Here is a 19507-nt window from a genome sequence, read left to right as displayed (position 1 = left end):
GCGATGTGGGTCAGTGTGAGCAGATTGGCCTGTAGGAGATTATGTGAAAGGAAATGGCTGATTATTCTGGATTTTATGTTTATTATTGGCTTAGAAAGTGTGAATTTGGTTTTGTTTTACCTTTTTTTGCTAGTTCTAGAGAGTCTTGCTTGATAGCTGGATAGTAGCATTGTAACAATAGGAAGGTATAGCTTGGAGGTCTAGGATAAATGGAAGATAAGGCAGATGAATGTTTTATTCCTGAATGGAGAATGATTCTTCAGAATGTCTTAATTGATGGGTTCCAGAGATGATGTAGGAACAGAGATTAAGGAAGATTGTGGCATTAGTTGAAAGAAGTAAATTTGGAGATGACTGTATCAAGGAGACTATAATGGCAAATATAGAGTATGATGGTCTATACCTGTGCTGTCCAGTGTGCTGGCCACTGGCCATTTGTGGCTACTTAAATTTGAAGTTAATCAACATTAAGTAAAATTACAAATTCAGTTCTGCAGTCACTCTAGCTACATTCAAGTGCCCAATAGCCATACATGGCTGTTGGCTGCCATATTGGAAAACACAGATATAGAACATTTCCATCATTACAGAAAGTTTTATTGAACAGTGCTATACACAGTTACCATATGATTAAACTGATTGGAGAAAGTGATATTTCCACCTACGAGTACAACTGTAACTCTTCTCTGGGATATGGGCAGATGGCCCAGGGACCTATTTTTAAATTCCATATGGACGTATACCTGTCTGGATATATTGGACCAGGTGAGGTTGTATCATACCTACATAGAAAGTTGGAGTATTGACTATATACAGTATTAGTCTAAGTAGGTGATTAGTGATGTGGGAAAGTTTAATTTTGGTATGCAGTTGGAATGAGAAGGAAAAGATTTAGTAACAAGGTGATTATTGAATATTTTACCAGTGATCTTGGAATGAGATGCTGTGGATCCTACATTCTGATTTCCCAATTCCAACCATTTGTTACTCAAACCCATGGTGCTTATTTGTTTGATCTGCATAGATATGGTTTATCTGTGGATGGGCTCATCATATTCTCTGCATATCCCTCTCCCAAAGTTCTGAAACTTCGAGTGCATGAAGCTATTGTCTTGGGCCTTCCTCTTTCTCTATCTCTTCTTCCTAAATTATCTTACCTAGTCCCAGGCAGTCAAAATATTTAAGTAACGATTATATACTCATGACTTAAAATTGTTATCTTAAGTCTAGACTTCTCTCCACCTCATAGATCTAACTGAGTACTTCATATTCTCTCTTGAATTAGTCTTCTCAGACATGATGTGTGTCTCAAAATGGAGCATTTGATTCCCCCCAAATGTCAAACCTGTCTCCCAGACCTTCCTTATCTTATTAAATGACACAGCACCTACATAGTTGCTTAAACCACATATCGAGGAGCTGTCCTTGATTCTTTCCTTTTCTACCTCCAACATTAGTTCTGACAGTGGGTCTTGTCTTTTCCACCTCTATACTGTGTCCTTTGTTGTTGTACATTTCTCCATCTCCATGGTACTCATTCATGCTGAGGCTTCTGTTAGGTCTTGCCTGAACTCTGAGAATAGCCTCCTGTGTATTCTCTCACAATTTCATCTCTCCAGTTCATTCTCCATACAACAGTCATGTGAACTTTTAGAAATATCAATTCAGAAAGTGGTGTATTCCTGCCAAAAAATGCTCAGTGGCTTAGATAGAGAAAGACAATCTCTATATAACTCCACTCACATGTGGGAGTTAAACACGTGGACAAAGAGAACAGATCAGTGGCTTCCAGGGGAAAGGGGGCTGGGTGGTGAGCACAAAGGGTGAAGGGGTGCACCTGCAACACAACTGACAAACAATAATGTACAACTGAAATTTCACAAGGTTGTAAACTATTATAATCTCAATAAAAATTTTGAAAAAAAGTGCTTGGTGGCTTATTGCCATTGCTCTTAGCATAAAATCCAAATTTCTAACAAAGTCTTTCTACATGATCTATATGTTTTCAATTCTACCTGCCTTTCCAAACTTACCTATTTCTATTTCACTCAGTCTTAGGATGGTCCAGATACACCACTCTCTTATATTTCTTGATCATGCCTAAGTCTTTTCTGCCTCTAGGTTTTTGCACTGGCCATTCCCTCTTCTTGGAATGTTCTTCATCTAGTTATTTGCATAACATTGCTCATTCTTATCCTATGATGCCAGCTCAGCTTTTCTTTTGGAGATGACTACCTTACCTAAGATTGGCCTACCACTACTCTGCCACCATGTCATACACCATTTTTTGCATCCTGTAATTTTCTTACTTCTTTGCTTACCTGTTGATTCTCAGTCTTTCGCACTCTCTCTTTCTCTCTTGTTACTAGAATGACAGCTCCTTGGAGACAGAATATATTAGTCACTTTATGAGTAGTATATTCTAATTCTGACATTCTGATATTTTGATTTATTCACAAACACCAGCCCATTCAATGTTTATTGGATGAATGGATCCATCCTCTCCATCTTCTTTGTTCTATTCCAATCCCAGTGTGGTTCTGTTTCTGCTCTTCTGTCAATTTTGCAAGGTCCTATTTGGAATTAAGTCCAAGTTATATTTATTCATTGTAGATTATACATCATTATTTCTAAAGTAGCTGTCTTTTCTTTTACTGTTTTATAATATTCTCTTTTTTCACAGGGCATAGGATACATTTCCATAGGGTACATTTCTTTTAGACTGGGATCTTATAAGAGCTAGCTCAAACCATGGCATTTTTTTTTACCTTTTTTCCTCCTAAAATTATCATGGATGTTTTCATTGTTCTTTTTCCTAGAAGAAATATGGGAGATTGACCATATGCAGTGGCACCCAGAAAACCAAAACGAGATTAAAACTTTGGAAAGATGTCAGCAGAGTTATGCACTTGCAAATAATTTTGATGTATGCAAAAGTCTGGTTCCTTTAACACAAAGGCACAATAAGTTTGGCTCACATTGTAAAAGTTTGAAATCACATTTAGGTTTTGTAATCCAGCATAGAAGATATGCAGGAAAGGATTCTGACGAATTTAATGGATATGGGAAATCGTCTCTCTACATCCAGCGTGATAAAACTCTCACTGGAATTAAATACCATGGATGTGTTAAACCCAGTAGCACTAAATCACAGCTCAGTGACCATCAGAAAACTTATCCAGGAGAGAAACCACATGAATGCAGTGAGTGTGGGAAGGCCTTCTCCAGGAAGGCACAGCTTGTTAGACATCAGAGAACCGAAAGAGGAGAGAAACCCCATGGATGTGACGAATGTGGGAAAACATTCATGAGGAAGATTCAGCTCACCGAACATCAGAGGACTCATACAGGAGAGAAACCCCACGAGTGTAATGAATGTGGAAAAGCCTTTTCCAGAAAGTCACAGCTTATGGTACATCAGAGAACTCACACAGGAGAGAAACCCTATGGATGCAGTGAATGTGGGAAAGCCTTCAGCCGGAAGTGCCGGCTCAACAGACATCAGCGATCTCATACTGGAGAGAAACTTTACGGATGCAGTGTGTGTGGGAAAGCCTTTTCCCAGAAGGCGTACCTCATTGCACATCAGAGACTTCACACAGGAGAGAAGCCTTACGAATGCAGTGAATGTGGAAGAACCTTCTTTTTTAAGTCAGACCTGACCAAGCATCAGAGAATTCATACGGGAGAGAAACCTTATGAATGCGGTGAGTGTGAAAAAGCTTTCAGAAGCAAGTCAAAGCTCATTCAGCATCAGCGAACTCATACAGGAGAGAGACCATATGCATGCAGTGAATGTGGCAAAGCCTTTGCCCACATGTCAGTTCTCATTAAACATAAGAAAACTCATACAAGAGAGAAAGCTATAAATCCACTGAAGATGGAGAAAGCTAGTTCAGGCAGTCGTAGATCTTTATACATGAATGAACTCGCACAGGAGCAAAATGCTATGAACACAGTGCCTGTAGAAATGTCTTCTTCAGGGACTCAGACCTTATTAAACCTCAGTGAGCTCCTAGGGGGTAGAAATGTAGTGATTGTGGAACAGCCATTTCCAAGAAGTCAGCCCTCAGTAGATAATCAGGAATTTGCACAGGGAATAAGCCTTGCAAATGCAGTGAATGTGACAACACCTTCAGTAATAAATTATGTCTTATATGTTACGGATATTGTGTAGGAAAAAAAATCCTCTGAAACCAGAAATGTGGAAAAGCCTTTAGCAAGAATCCTCCACGAGTTAAATGTCAGAGCTCACTTAGGACAGAAATGCTGTGGATGCAGTGGTTGTGGAGAACACTTCCGTGAGAAGTTAGACTTATTAAATATTGGTGAAAGCATATTGCGCAGAAATGCAGCTACTGTGGGGAAGCCTTTTCCCGGAGGTGATATCACAGTTGGTATCAAAGAATTCCCACAGGACTAAAACCTTTGGAAAGAATGTGATGGTTTTCAATGATAAATTGTACAGCATCACATGCCAGAGAAGCAAAGAGAGACAACTCTAGAGACACTGAATGTGGAAAACATTTTTAGTAAAATGTAGAAGAACTCATAGAGAAGAGAAACCCCTGAAAGCAATAAAAGATGGAAATTCTAACACCAAACTAACTCATGAGTCACAATTTTATACCTTGGGAATCTTGGAAAAACTTCTTTAATAAATGAAACCTTCTGGACACCAGGAATTGCATTATGTAATGAAAGCATGCAAATACATTGAATTTGTACAGCTGTATTAGTTTCTTATGGCTGCTCTAACAAATTGCCACAAATTTTGGGTCTCAAAACACCACCAATTTATTATCTTACAGTGCTGGAGGCCTGAAGTCAAAATGCATCTTCCTGGGCTAAAAGCAAGGTGTGGGCAGGGCCGCATTTCATTTTGGAGGCTCTAGGGGAGAATCTGTTTCTTTGCTTTTCCAGCTTCTAGAAGCTGCCCAAATTCTGTGGCTCATGACCCCCTTCCAGCCTCAAAGCCAGCAATGGCTGGTCAACTCTTTCATCACTGTAACACTGATTCTTCTGCCTCCCTTGTCCGTGTTTAAGGACCCTTGTTATTCTATTGGGCTCAGCCAGATAATCCACGATAATCTCCCCACTTAAAGTCAGCTAATTAGCATCTTTAACTCTGCTACTTTGAGTCCCCTTTGCCTTATAATCTAACATATTCACAGGTCCTGGAGATTAGGATGTGGACATCTTTGGGAGGCCATTATTCTGCCTACTACAGACCACGCTTTGGTACCCAATGATTCATGTCCATCCCGCATACAATATGCATTTACCCTATCCTAACATCTCCAAACGTTTCAACCCATCACAGCACTAACTCAAAGTCCAAAATCTCACCTAAAATTTATCAGCTCTAAAGTGCCAAATCTCATCGTCTAAATCGAGTATTGATGAGGCTCTGGGTACTATCCATCCTGTGGACAATTCCAGAGGCACATTTCCTCGCTGTGAACCTGTAAAACTCTAGAAACAACTTATATGGTCCTGAAATACTAAATTCCATCTTCTTACCTTAATTCGCCTTTACCATGTAATGTAACATATTTACAGGTTCTGGGAACAGGACATGGACATCTTTAGGAGGCCATTATTCTGCCTACCAAAAAACATTAGATTTCAGAGAATTTACACTGCAATAAGTTCCTACCTCGCCATTAAATAAATTTGAAAAAGTTTGTTCCCAGAGAAGTATTCATGGTAATTATGATCTAACTAACATTTTTTTCTATAGTCTGAATCTTATGCTGTGATTGTTAGATATGAATACCATGGAATGCTCTTGAAATGTATAAATCAAATTATCAGCACTGGAAAATAACTCTTAAATGTCCTAAAGGAACATGAGATTTATGCTGCGGGAAATGCTGCCAAACATCTTTGTATCTATTCTAAAATTGTGTAAATTAACATATCTGCATATACCATGAGGCACCTAAATACTGACCCGTGTTTTTCACATCCAATCCCAATAACCTCCTTTTCCTTAACAATAAATGTTTGATTTGTATACCCTCCCATCTTAAATAACTAAAGAGAATGGAATACGTGAATGGACTTTTCAAGATATTGGGTGATGGGAGCTCAGGACAGCTATCTCTGGGAGAAAGGCAACAAATGAAGTGAGCCTTACGATTGCCCCAGCTTACTGCTTGGAGGGAGTTTCCGTTCTGCAGTGTAGGGAGGAGGAACCTAAAGAGATCCCAGCAGTCTGCCTGAATGGAGACAGAGTTTAGAGTTTGGAGAATTCAAGGTGGCTCAGATTCGTGGGGCAGATTACAGGAGAGGCGAGATCTGCACCCAGAGAGAGTTAGAGAGTTCTAGAGAGTTCCCCCACAAGTTTTTAAGTTGTCATCAGCACATATATGTGAGGAAGCTCCCTAGGCTGCAGAAAGAATCACTGGAAATGAACAGGCAGAACCATCCTTGGAGGTTGCCCAAGGTTGGGAATAATTTATTTCCACCGGCTGGAATGGGAATGCCTCCTAACATTTGGAGAATCACAGTGGAAGTTCAGAAGAGTCTTGCCTCAGTGGGTGGCTCTTTGGATCTAGACTAAAGGCTGCTCTGAACCCTTCTAACAAAGTATAAATGCAAGCCCCTAAAGGACCAAACTGTTTCCAAGTAATTTAACTGTTTCCTATAACAAAGCCCAATAGTAAAGGATTAGAAAGCAATCCATCAGCCAGTAATGTAAAATTCACATCTGGCATCTAATCAAAACCTACCAGGTATGCAAAGAAGCAGGAAAATAGGACCTATAAACGTGAAGAAAATCGATAGAGACCCAGAAGTGGCACAGGTTAGAGAAGTGGCAGAAAATGATGTTAAAAACAGCTGTTATAGATATTCTATATGCTCAGGAAGGTTGTGCCAGGTGGATTATAAAACTTATAATTTACCGTGGGGTTCCCTCCACAAGAACAAAAGGGCAAATAAGGCCCACTCTAGGTGCTAGAGCCCCTATTCCCAGGATGTTCAGCTTCCCAGGAAGGGGCCAGAAGGAAGCAATCGCTATCAGTGAGGACCAGGTCCCATGAGGAGAACCAAGCACAACTGAATTTGAGGAATATAGTTCAGCCTGTGGCTAGTTCTTCTGTGCTTTTTCTGGGAACAGGCACCTGTGCTGGGCCACTGAAGTTTCTGGGAGGGACAGTTTCGGGTACATTATCTTCCTGGTTAGGGGCTGGTGCATCTTCGCTGTGTGGCTACCGCGGGGATTTCTGGGATACGCAGTTCATTTACCTTCAGCCGTTTTTCTCCACGTGAGTGAATTCTACCTGAGTGCAAGCGGTGGTCGAAGAGGGTACCTGCTAGAACCCCAACCAAACGCTGCTGGGGCTTCTGTAAGCAGCATGAGAAGGAATTGGCCTTGTGTGGTTCAGTTCCAAGCCCATCCAGTGGCTCAGCTGGGACCTGGTTGGATCTTGGTGGGTCTGTCCTGCTGTGTGGCCCAGATGGAAAATGGCTCCAGGGAACTCCTTCGTTGCATGGGATGTGTTTGCTCTCATTCCTCCTGCTCTAGGGGGCCAGACGGATCTGTGTTGGGGGCCTGGGACGGGAATTTGAGTGTGTCCTGTGTGTCCTATGGGGTGTCCAGTCCTGGCCTCTTCCCAGCCCTGTTACCATGAACAGAAAGCTTACAGAACAGTCTGCCATGTAGTGCCTTGAGGAATAAGTGAGCAACTTTTAAACAGTATCGTTGTGAATGGGAAGATGATTTAGGCAGAAAGAAATCTGATTTACACACTTTAGAACCTACCACACTGCTGTAAAGATTTACAGATTCTACCCACTTTGTCTTGATTTCCAGTCTAGAACTTGGGTCTCTAGATACTAGAACCTGCCAGACCTCAGAGAAGTCCAGAGTCAGGCACACCACCACAAGTTGCCTGGTGCTGATCTTGTCCAGGGGAGCAGTTACTCCAGATTCCCACTGGCTTTCTCTATCTATGTTTAGCGGTGGCAGTGAGGACTAGAAATTCCTAGGTGGTGTGTAGGCTGATTAGTCTGATCTCTGAGGGCTCCTTTTTCCAACCCCAGCCTTATGCTTTTAAGAATTCATCCTCCATCACAAGAGAAGAGTTGAGTAATCGCCCAAATTCTAAAAGCTAGGCCCCTCTCTGAAATGTCTCCTTTACCCTTGATCAGAGATCTCTTGTCATGTTCAGAACCAGAAAGGACAACAGACCAGACCAGACCCTAAAATCACTGGCCGTTAACTAAGAACAGAAGAAAATGACCAAGGCCCTGGGGGTTTCTGTTTGTTTCTCCGTTTTGCCTTTCATCCTTGTGAATCTGCAAAGGATTATAAAAATAAGTATTAAATGGAAATGTACACTTTCCTAAGTTCAGAATTTGAGGGAAAATAAACTTTAAAATCATTTGAATGGGAAAATGTAGGCCATCGGGTCCATATAAAGGAATGCTGGTGAATAAATATGTAGCAATGTATGGTGTAATTAAGCTGAATTACAAATTGTTTCTAATGTTTCCGGTATCAGTAATGTGTTGGTTTTCTGTTGGTGCCCAAACAGCTTTTAGCAGTTTTAAACAAGGCAAATTTATTATTTCACAGTTCTTTAAGTCAGAAGTCTGGGTTGGCTCGGCTGGTTTCTCTGCTCTACTTTTCATTAGACTGAAGTCAAGGTGTGGGCCAGTGGGGCTCTTAGTGGAAGGCTCTGGGAGTATCTGTTTCCAAGCTTAAGCAGGTTGTTGGTAGAATCCTTTCCTTGCGACTGTGAGCCTGAGATCCCTGTTTCTTCACTGGATGTCAGGGAGAGTCGATCTTTATTCCTAGAGACTGCCTACATGCTTTCTGATGCTTTCCAGGTGGTACCCCTCCAGCAACTGATTGATTTCCCCTCATGCTTCAGATCTCTCCAACTTCTCTTTCTGACACATCACTCTGATTGAGTTTTCTGCCTTCCTCTTGTGCTTTTAACTGCTTATGTGATTACATTGGGCCCACCCAAATAATTCAGGTTAATCTCCCTCTCTTACAGTCAGGTGACTAGTAATCTTAATTACATCTCCAAACTCCCTTCACAGCAGTACCTAAATTAATATTTGATTGAACATTTAAGGAGCAGGAATCTTAAGGGGTCATCTTTAGATTTATAATGTAAATAATAGCATAAGAAACACTAGAAGTTATATGATAGGTATTGTTCATAAGGAGAAATCAGACCAGCTTCTCAGAGGAAATAATTCTTTTCCTGTCACTTAAGTATATGGAGTGAGATAGGGATCACAGTTTCTGTTTTCCTATATGGATATGTTGTTGTTCCAGCAACATTAAAAAGATTTTACCTGGTGGACTCACTTGTCATTTTGATCTAAAGATCAATTGCGTATATTAGTGTGGATCTAGTTTTGGACACACTTATCTCTTCCATTTACCTGTGTGTCTCTCCTTACATCAGTACTGCACTTGTCTTGCTTCTTCTAGTTTTCAAGTAAGCCTTGAAATCAGATAATCAAGTGTTGCAACAACTTCTTTCTATTTCAATATTGTTTTGGCTTTTGTGTATCCTTTGCTTGTCCATATAAATGTGAGAATCAGCTTGTTTTAAAAGTGCCTTCTGTAATTTTGATAGTGATTGCAATAAAGCTATTTAGGTAGAACAGTTAAACAGTGTACAGTCTTTCAGTCTATGAACATGGTATAACTTTCCTTTTATTTGGATATTCTTTTTTTCAGCAATGAATTGTAGTTTGCGTTGTAGCAATCTTGCACGTTTTTTATTAGATTTATTCTTGAATATTTTAGGAGTTTTTTTGCTATAGTAACTGGTATCATTTTAATTTTATAAAGAGTAGTTTTCTGTAGGCTTTCTAGGGTTTTCTTTATACATGATTATGTTGTCTGCAAATAACAATATTACTTCTTTTCTTATCTTTAACCCTATTATTTTTGTTTTATTGCACTGGTGAGCTCCTCTAGTATGAGAGTGAACATCTTTGTCTCATTCTCAATCGGAATGAAAAAGTGTGTTTTGCACATGGAGTGGTCGTGAATTTTGGTGCCACAAGGTCAGACTGTACTGGGTAGAATAATGTCCCTTGTTTTTATTATTTATTATTGATTTTATTATTGTTTTGGTGGTTGCTCTAGGGCTAACCATATGGCATCTTTAATTTATCAAGGTTGACTTTAAATTGATATTGTGCCATTTTACACTACTCATTTCACACGTGACACCTTACCTTTCCCCCTTCACACTTCTTTTTTTTTTTTTTAAGATTTTTTTTTATTTTTTCCTTTTTCTCCCCAAAGCCCCCTAGTACATAGTTGTATATTCTTCGTTGTGGGTCCTTCTAGTTGTAGCATGTGGGATGCTGCCTCAGCGTGGTTTGATGAGCAGTGCCATGTCCGTGCCCAGGATTCGAACCAACGAAACACTGGGCCGCCTGCAGCGGAGCGCACGGACTTAACCACTCGGCCACGGGGCCAGCCCCTCCCCCTTCACACTTCTAATTGACACATTCCATTTCGCACTTCAAAAAATTTAATAACCTTATGGCAGTATAATTCCATTTAGGTTCACTCCCTGTACTTTGAGCTATTGTTGTCCTACATTTTAGTTTTTATTGTTATAAGCTCACTTTACAGTGTTATTTATTTTGTTCTAAAGCAATAAAGGGCCAGATAGTAAATATATTCAGCTTGGCAAGCCAATTGCAGTCTCCATCACAACTGTTTAGTGCTCAGTTCTATAGTGAAAGCATCCACAGACATGTAAACAAATGGCTGTGGCTATGTCCCAATAAAACTTAATTTACAAAAATAGTCAGTAGGCTGGGCTTACCAAGCTCTGTTCTGAACAATTTGTCTCTTAAGGAAAATGAGAAGAATAAAAACATAGTCTTATAAATATCCCATTATTTATCATCTCTAGTGTTGTTCATTTCTTTCTGTTGACCTGAGTTTTCCATTAGTGTCATTTTCCTTTAGGCTGAAACATGCTTTAACATTTCTTCTGTGCAGGTCTTTTGGCAGTGAATTCTCTCAGATTTTATTTATTTAAGAATGTCTTTATTTCACACTTATTTTTAAATAATATTTCCCCTGGTGATATTCTGGGTTCTGGGTTGGCAGTGCTTTTCTTTCATCACTTTAAAGGTGTGATTCTATACCGAAATCAAAATATAATTATGTACACTGGAAATTTACATAATGTTATAAACCAGTGTTACCTCAATTAAAAAAAATTAAAAGAATAAATAAATCAAAATAAAGGTGCGGGGGGCCGGCCTGGTGGCGTAGTGGTTAAGTTCGCACATTGTGCTTCAGCTGCCTGGGGCTCACTGGTTCAGATCCTGGGTACGGACATGGCTCCACTTGGCAAGCCGTGCTATGGCAGGCATCCCACATATAAAGCAGAGGAAGATGGGCATGGATGCTAGCTCAGGGCCAGTCTTCCTTTGCAAAAAAGAGGAGGATTGGCGGCAGATGTTAGCTCAGAGCTAATCTTCCTCAAAAAAAAAAAAAAAAAAGAGTAGATATCATATTGTCCTTTTTAATGACTAGGATTTGTAGTGTTGATTAATTTTTCATCACTTCGTTTTAATTTGTCGTCTCTCTTTTTTTCTTAATCAGTCTTGCTATGGATTACCAATTTTAGTAATCTTTTCAGTTTTCTCTTTTGTTTTTCAGTTCACTATTGATTTACTTATAGCATTTTTAGTCTTTTTCCTCTACTTTAGGTTCAATTTACTGTTTTTCCCCCCAGCTTCATAAAGTGAGAATTGATCACTGATTTTACACCTTTATCTAGTTCTAATTCAAGCAATTAAAGTGGTAGCTTTACCTATAACCACTGGTAGACTGTGTTTATATTACATAAGACTTATCAGTATGATAGCTGACAAGCACACACAGAATGATGTTTTTAAAGTGGACATGGTTGTGAGAATTTGTAAAGATCTGTCATGCCCAATACTAACCCAGTTTGTCGCTATTTTCCTTTCTAGTTAGTGCTTTTTGCATCTTGTTTATGAAGTCTTTGCATATCCCTTGATAATCAATGTAGTCTTGTAAGTTTTCTCCCTAGAAAGTTTAATATTTTACTGTTTATATTTAGGCCTATGATTCATTTTGAATTTACTTTTCTGAATGTGAGGCAGCTGGTGAAAGCTCCCTCTTTCCCCCCCGGTTATCCAATTGAACTAGTACAGTTTGTTGAAAACGCCATCCTTTTTCCCCACTGAATTATATTGGCATCTTGTAAAATAGGTGGTTATGTATACTGAGTCCTTTTCTGGGATCTGTGTATTTTGTTCCATTGTTGTATTTACCATCCTTGTACTAATAATATGACACTGTCTTACTTAAAGTGGGTTTTTACGTAGTAAGTCTGTAAACTCCGGTAGGGTTATGTCTTCCAGTTTTTTTTCTTCTTCAAGGTTGCCTTGGCTTTTCCAAGTCTTTTGTACATCTATATAAATTAAAAAAAATATTTTTGAAGATTGGCACCTGAGCTAACATCTGTTGCTAATCTTCTTTTTTTCTTCTTCTTCTCTCCACAGTCCCCCAGTACATAGTTGTATATTCTAGTTGTAGGTCCCTCTGGTTCTGCTATGTGGGATGCCGCCTCAGCATGGCTTGATGAGTGCTGCCATGTCCATGCCCAGCATCCGAACCGGGCAAAACCCTGGGCTACCAAAGCGGAGTGCATGAACTTAACCACTCGGCCATGGGGTGGCCCCCATCCATATAAATTTTAGAACTCACTTCTGTATTTCTTACCCGCTGCTTCATATAGTCTATCTCTTTGCATTCTTTGGGATTTTTGAAGATCTCTATTCCAGTATGTGAATTCTTCAGCTGTATCTATACAGCTATTAATTTGTCAGTTGGGTCTCTAATTTTAGTTACTGTATACAACCCATTCTTGTTATTCACAGTACTTACATTCCATGAAGTCACTATGAACACTGAATTAGAAAGTATTGAACCATTGCTCCTAGGAGAAGTACGGGCTAGGTTCCTGGGATCTCCTGGTTACAATATTTTCATCAATCAATGCATAACATAGTTTTATGTGTGTTTCTGTTTAAAGACACCTTATTTAATATATACCATTGATTTATTAACATTGAACTCATGACCAACAGCACTGTAACTCATGCCTGAACAAAGCTTGTCTAATACATATGTTTTTTCTGTAAGGCACATCACTGCCTTTTTTTTTTTTAATTAGAGTAGGATTATTATCTTTATTTTAAAATGAGGAAAGTGAGGCTTACAGAAGTTATGTGATGTACCCAAGGTCACACAGTAAGGTGGCAGACTTCAGATTCAAATCCACAAAGGTTTGACCCTAAAGTCTGTGCTCTTAACCACTTTAGATTGCAATTCAGTCATAGCCCATACCTGCCCACCTCATCTGGAGCATTTTATTTGCTCACCAGATTAGGTCTTCCTAGTATGGGCATTCTCTTGGATCATTCCTGATCTCACTACTCCTTTTTTTAAAATTGTGGTCATAATAGTTTATAACATTGTGAAGTTTCAGTTGTGCATTAATATTTGTCAGATACCATATAAGCAACATCACTGCCTTCTTGCGCTTAAGAACACTAGACAACACTTGAGCACTGTGCTTCGAGACCATTTTAAGTAGCAAAATCACCAACAAAAAGCATAAAAATGTGAAAAAATACGTGGCACTAAGTAAACCACAAAAAGAACACAGTCTAGGAGAACTCAAACGAGAATGCAGAATGTCATTTTGTTCAAACTCAGCTGGGAACATACACATTGGACAACTCAAACTATTTGCTCCTTAAATTATTCTGTGCATGACTGAAAATGATCATGAAAGTGCTATGATTATTGATTTTGGGGTTACAAAGAAATTTTAGCAGGTAGGTGAATTCACAAACAAGAAATCTGTGAATAATGAGAATTGACTGTACTTTGTTTCTAAACTTTCTGCTGGTTCATATACATCTAAATGGTCATTTTAATAATATCTTATTCCTTCCCTATGTTTTAGATATCTTATTTTTCAATATGTTAAACGTTCTTATTAATATTCTGTGCTGATAATTCCTGCATGTGTAGTCATTTCATGTCTGATTCTATAGTTTGTTCTTTCTGTTGAAACATGCTCAAGATAAAAGCTCTGTGAAGATGTTCGCTGTGTTTATACATTAGCACTTAGTTCTCTACCTTTTAAATAGATGTTTAAAATGTTTTTGAGAAATTAATATTTTAGGGATATTTTACCTGTAGGATTTAATGAATATGCCTTTCAAAAACTTCTAATTTATTGGATTCATTGAGAATTAAGTGTTCACTTGTAAGATAGATTTTACCTCTTTCCATAATGAATAATGAAAACTATTACACAGAGATATAACGTTTGTAGCTTATGGTGAAAACAACCAGAGCATAAACTTTTAAGTCTTTTTCACATTAGTAATGATCACCACAAATTGAAGAAAATGTGTTATTGTAGGGATTAATCTCATCTGAGGATGTATCTATGGACTTCACCTGGGAGGAGTGGCAGCTACTAGGTTCAGCTCAGAAGAACCTGTACCAGGATGTGATGTTGGAGAATTACAGCTAGTTAAAAATGATTGCCGTGTGTCATTCAGAGTGTGCACAGCCAATAGTGTTTCCTTTTTCATTTGTCCTGGCTTTCAAAGAGCTTCAAGATACTGGACTTGAGTTGATAGGCAATAGATTCTTAGTCCCTCTTCTGTTCCCAGATAGAACTTAATGTGCTTTCACCTTCGATAGTGAGAGCACAAGGTGAATCTGCCAAGGTGAAAGCTTGTCAGTTCCTGAAACATTTTGTGCCCTTCCTGACATCCTTCACCAAGTCTAATTATAAGTGTCCAAGTCTTTGTCATTTCCTGTAAACAGGCTATCAAGCTACCAAACCAGATACCCTTAATTTTGAGCATGGAGAAGAGATATGGTTAATAGAAGATGAAATGCAATGTCAATGTTCAGGTGAGTGAGTAACTGTGAGCCATTGAGATGGGAGACCTTGAAAGTAAAATAGTTGACCATGTAGGGGTGACCACTTCCAAATTTGTTTAACAAGGCTAAAACTTTGAAAATCATTACAAATACCTAAATATTGGTGAGGATCTCTTTTGCTTGGTGTTTCAATGAGGATACACCTCTTTTTCTTTCTTTTGGATTGATTCAGTGTTCGGTAGAATGTTGTTTTCTTCGCAGCAGCATCCGGACTTCCTCCTTTTCTTCTACTTCCTCTTTGGCTGTATCACTTCTTGTTTTCCCCACATCTCTTGTTTTCAACCCTTTTACCTGATCAAATAATGCAGCAATTCTTCCAGTTAATACAGCAGCACCTTTTATCCTGGGGTAAGGATATTTGACCCACTGTCCAGTTTCTATATTTCAGGTGGACTTCTGTGGACCATGTGAGAATGTACCAAAACAAGCCAGAAGGTGGGAATGTTGACCACAGTGATGTTCTCTAAATATGATATTAGAGCTTTAAGAAGGTCATTGTTACATCAAGAATTAGTTAGTGAATAAAGAATCAGTAAGAGATGATAACTATGCTTATCTTTAGGTGAGAAGCTGAGGATCCTTCATTCTAACCCACTTCCCCATGATATTTAAGACTTAAGTTGGCATTTTCCTTGGAAGTCATTGTTTGTGCCTCCTAGATGGATTTTCTCCATTCTCTGGGCATCTTCTAAAGTCTTTAGAGTTGGAGACCATAAAGCATCATCCTTGCCTATTTCTGTCATTTGTTTCTTGTGTGATTTCATTCAATTTCATGGCCTTAACAATACAATTAATATACTGGCAACTCCCAAACTTCTGTCTACAGGCCAGAGCTTCCCTTATCCCCACATATTTCATTTCTACACTTGGAGATCTAATAGCTCCCTCAAACCTCATATCACTCTTGGTTCCTCTTTTCGTTCACACCACAAATCCAACCCGTGAGCAAGTCTAGTCTTTACTTTCTCCTTATGATATCCTGAGGTCCTCCACTCCTCTCTGTAACTATTGTTTTCACCCAAGCCTCAATGTCCATTATCTCTTGCCAAAATTTTTATAATTTTCATGAAAGTACTCTCACTTCTTCCTCTTGTTTCTCTCTATTCTCCACATAACAGCTGGAATTTTTTGTCTTATTTTACTGTTTTTATTTATTTATAAAAAGCACATAATGGAAGTCACTGTTTCCAACCCCTTACCTCAAAATTCATGAACATAAAAATAAACTTCAAAACATATGGATTTTTAAAGACCTCAGGTTTCAGTCGTTACCTGGGTAGAAGAAAACAGGTGTGGAAGATAATGAAAGCATCATATAGAAAGAACAGTCTTCTGAGTTGGAGGATGGAGGGAAAGATCTAAAGTATAATCTGAAAACTGCTGTATGACATACAGATCTTTACCAGTTTTCACAACCACAGTCCGTAAGCCTAAAGATAGTATTTATGTCACAATATTTAAATCTTTGTCCGTGTGATAACTGATGCGCATACACACAGGATGACTTTTTTTTATTGAGTTATTGATAGGTTACAATCTTGTGAAATTTCAATTGTACATTAATGTTTGTTAGTATGTTGTAGGTGCACCACTTCACCCTTTGTGCCCAGAGTATCCACCCCACCTTTCCCCTGGTATCCACTAAACTGTTCTTATTCCATAATTTTAAATTCCTCATATGAGTGGAGTCATACACAGATTATCTTTCTCTTGCTGGCTTATTTCACTTAACATAATTCTCTCAAGGTCCATCCATGTTATTGCAAATGGAATGATTTTGTTCTGTTTTGCAGCTGAGTAGTATTCCGTTGTATATATGTACCACATCTTCTTTACAGGATGACATTTTTAAAGTAAAAATCAGGACATGTCATCTGTCATCCACTGTTACATCCTGAATTCCATCCAGTTACTATTAGCATAATATCCAGATTCCTTCCAGGATCCTCCTGCATGTGAGCATTTCCTGACTCCTGCCTAAAATTTTCTTTACTTCTTTATGTAAATTTTTTTGAAGTACAACACACAGAGAAAAGTATACAAATATAAGTGTAGAGCTCAGTTAATTTTTACAATCAACATTCTGTGTAACCAGCAACTAGACCAAGAGTTCTGGAGTATTGCTTGGGATGCCACTATGTGAATATACTACAATTTATCCATTCTGCAGTCAGGCCACCATGCGTAATGCTCCTGCATACCTTTACATAAATGTCTTCTTTTATTTTTTGTTTTTCTTCCTTTGAAAGTGTTTATTTCTAAATAGTTTAGACTTAATGAGCAATCTCAAAATTATACACAAATTTGTTGCACATTCTTTTTACAAATTTCCCTAAGTGGTAATATTTTACCAAATTTGCTTTGTCATTGTCTGTCTGTCATTGCACACACACACACACACACACACACACACAGAGGTTATATTGTTTTTCTGAACTCTTTATCCCTAACTACAAATATGTGTATTTCCTAGAAATGTCATTTTTTAAAATAGCCAGAATACAGTTATCAAAATCAGAATATTGCTGTTCATACAGAATTATTATCTAATCTACAGAGCTTACTCAAACGTTACTGGTTGTCTCACTAATGTTTTTTATAGTAAATGAAAAAACAAGAACTTTTTTTGGGCCTCTCCTTGTTATCTTGCTCATTCTGTTGTGGGTACACTGGCTTTCATCCAGAATCAGAGCTCACTAACTATGACTCAACTCCTTTAGGCAGGAAACCATATGGATGCAAGGAATGTACAGTGAAGGCTTATAAACCACTCATGACCATGCCTCAGAGAACTCACGCAGGAAAGAAATCCCATGAATGCTGTGATTGTAGGAGAGCCTTTCCCAGTAAGTTAAAGCTAATTACTCATCCACAAACTTGCACAGGAGAGAGACCATTTGAATGCAATCAGTGTCAAAAGGTCTTCATTACAAAGTCAGCACTCATCTGTCATCAGAAAACTCATCATAAAGAAGGGACATCCTGTGGATGCAGTAAATGTGGGAAAGGTTTTCCTTGGAAATCAAAACTCATTTTACATCAGAGAACTCATTCAGGAGAGAGACCTTTCAGATGCAGTGTATGTGAGACAGCTTTCATGGTTAGGACGCATCTCACTGTACATCAGAGAACTCACACAGGAGAGAAACCATATGGATGCTCAGATTGTGAGAGAGCCTTCTCAAAAAAGGCTCAGCTCATGGTTCATCAGCGAGTTCACACAGGAGAGGGACCACATGGATGGAATCAGTGTCAAAAAGCCTTCCTGACAAAGTCAGCACTCATCTATCATCAGAAAACTCATCATAGGGAAGGAGAATGCTATGGATGCAGTAAATGTGCAAAAGCTTTCCCCTGGAAGTAAAAACTCGTTTTACATCAGAGAACTCATTCAAGAGTGAGACCTTTCAGATGCAGTGTATGTGACAAAGCCTTCATGGTTAGGACACATCTCATGGTACATCAGAGAATTCACATGGGAGAGAAGCCTTATGAATGCTCACATTGTGAGAGAGCCTTCTCGAAAAAGGCTCAGCTCATGATTCATCAGCGAATTCACACAGGAGAGAGACCATATGGATGCAGTGAATGTCCACAAGCTTTTATCCAGAAGTCAGATCTCACTAATCATAAGAAAACTCATCATGCAGTAGGGAAATCTCATGAATGCAGTGAATGTGGGAAGGTTTTGTCCTATAAGTCAACTCTCACCATCGATCAGAGAACCCATACAGGTGAGAAACCCTTCAAATGCAGTGTATGTGATAAAGCCTTCACATCAAAGGCACATCTCATTGTGCATCAGAGAATTCACTCAGGAGAGAAACCCTATGAATGCTGGGATTGTGAGAAAGCCTTCTCCACCAAGGCACATCTCATGATTCATCAGCGAACTCATGTGGGAGAGAGACCTTATGGATGCAATGAATGCCAACAAGCTTTCATCTGGAAGTCAGGTCTCACTAACCATCTGCAAAGTTGTCACACAAGAGTGAAATCTCATGAGTGCAGTGAATGTGGGAAGGTTTTGTCCTGTAAGTCAACTCTCATTATACATCAGAGAACACATATGGGTGAGAAGCCTTTCAAATGTAGTGTATGTGATAAAGCTTTCACAGCCAAATCCCATCTCAGTGTACATCAAAAAGTTCATACAGGAGAGAAACCGTATGAATGCTACGATTGTAAGAAAGCATTTGCTACTTTGTCAACTCTCATTGGTCGCCGGGGAACTGACACAGAAGAGAGGCCCTATGGATGCAATGAATGTCAAAAAGCCTTCTTTCGGAAGTCAGCTCTTATAAATCATCAGCAAACTCAGCATAGAAGAAGCTCTGCTATGCAATGACTGTGGGAATTGAGAAAGCTTTTTTTACTAGTCATATCTACTCAGAGAACTCATACAGAATAGAAATGCTATGATTATAGTGCACCCTTCTGGAACTCCCACAGGAAAGAAACCTTCCAGATGCAATGAAAGTTGTAAGCCTTCCACGT

General features: G+C 38.9%; 2 protein-coding genes across 2 annotated transcripts in view; both read left to right on the top strand.

The window, feature by feature from the left end:
• Positions 1-4735, top strand: part of LOC100065404 (zinc finger protein 615) — a 39985-nt gene extending 35250 nt beyond the window's left edge. Inside the window, exon 9 of the mRNA XM_070225622.1 lies at positions 2820-4735. Within this exon, the coding sequence (XP_070081723.1) occupies positions 2820-4177 (1358 nt within the window). The 3' untranslated portion in view covers positions 4178-4735. The remainder of the gene's footprint in view (positions 1-2819) is intronic.
• A 10550-nt stretch (positions 4736-15285) lies between these two features.
• LOC102150593 (zinc finger protein 84) lies at positions 15286-19507 on the top strand. The gene is given in 2 exon segments (XM_070224904.1): positions 15286-15445; positions 17731-19507. Coding segments are annotated over 2 exon segments (1650 nt in total). The 5' UTR covers positions 15286-15423; the 3' UTR covers positions 19359-19507.

Source organism: Equus caballus, chromosome 10 (assembly GCF_041296265.1).
Source record: "Equus caballus isolate H_3958 breed thoroughbred chromosome 10, TB-T2T, whole genome shotgun sequence".
Lineage (NCBI taxonomy): Eukaryota > Metazoa > Chordata > Mammalia > Perissodactyla > Equidae > Equus > Equus caballus.
This window is presented reverse-complemented; position numbering and strand designations above follow the sequence as displayed.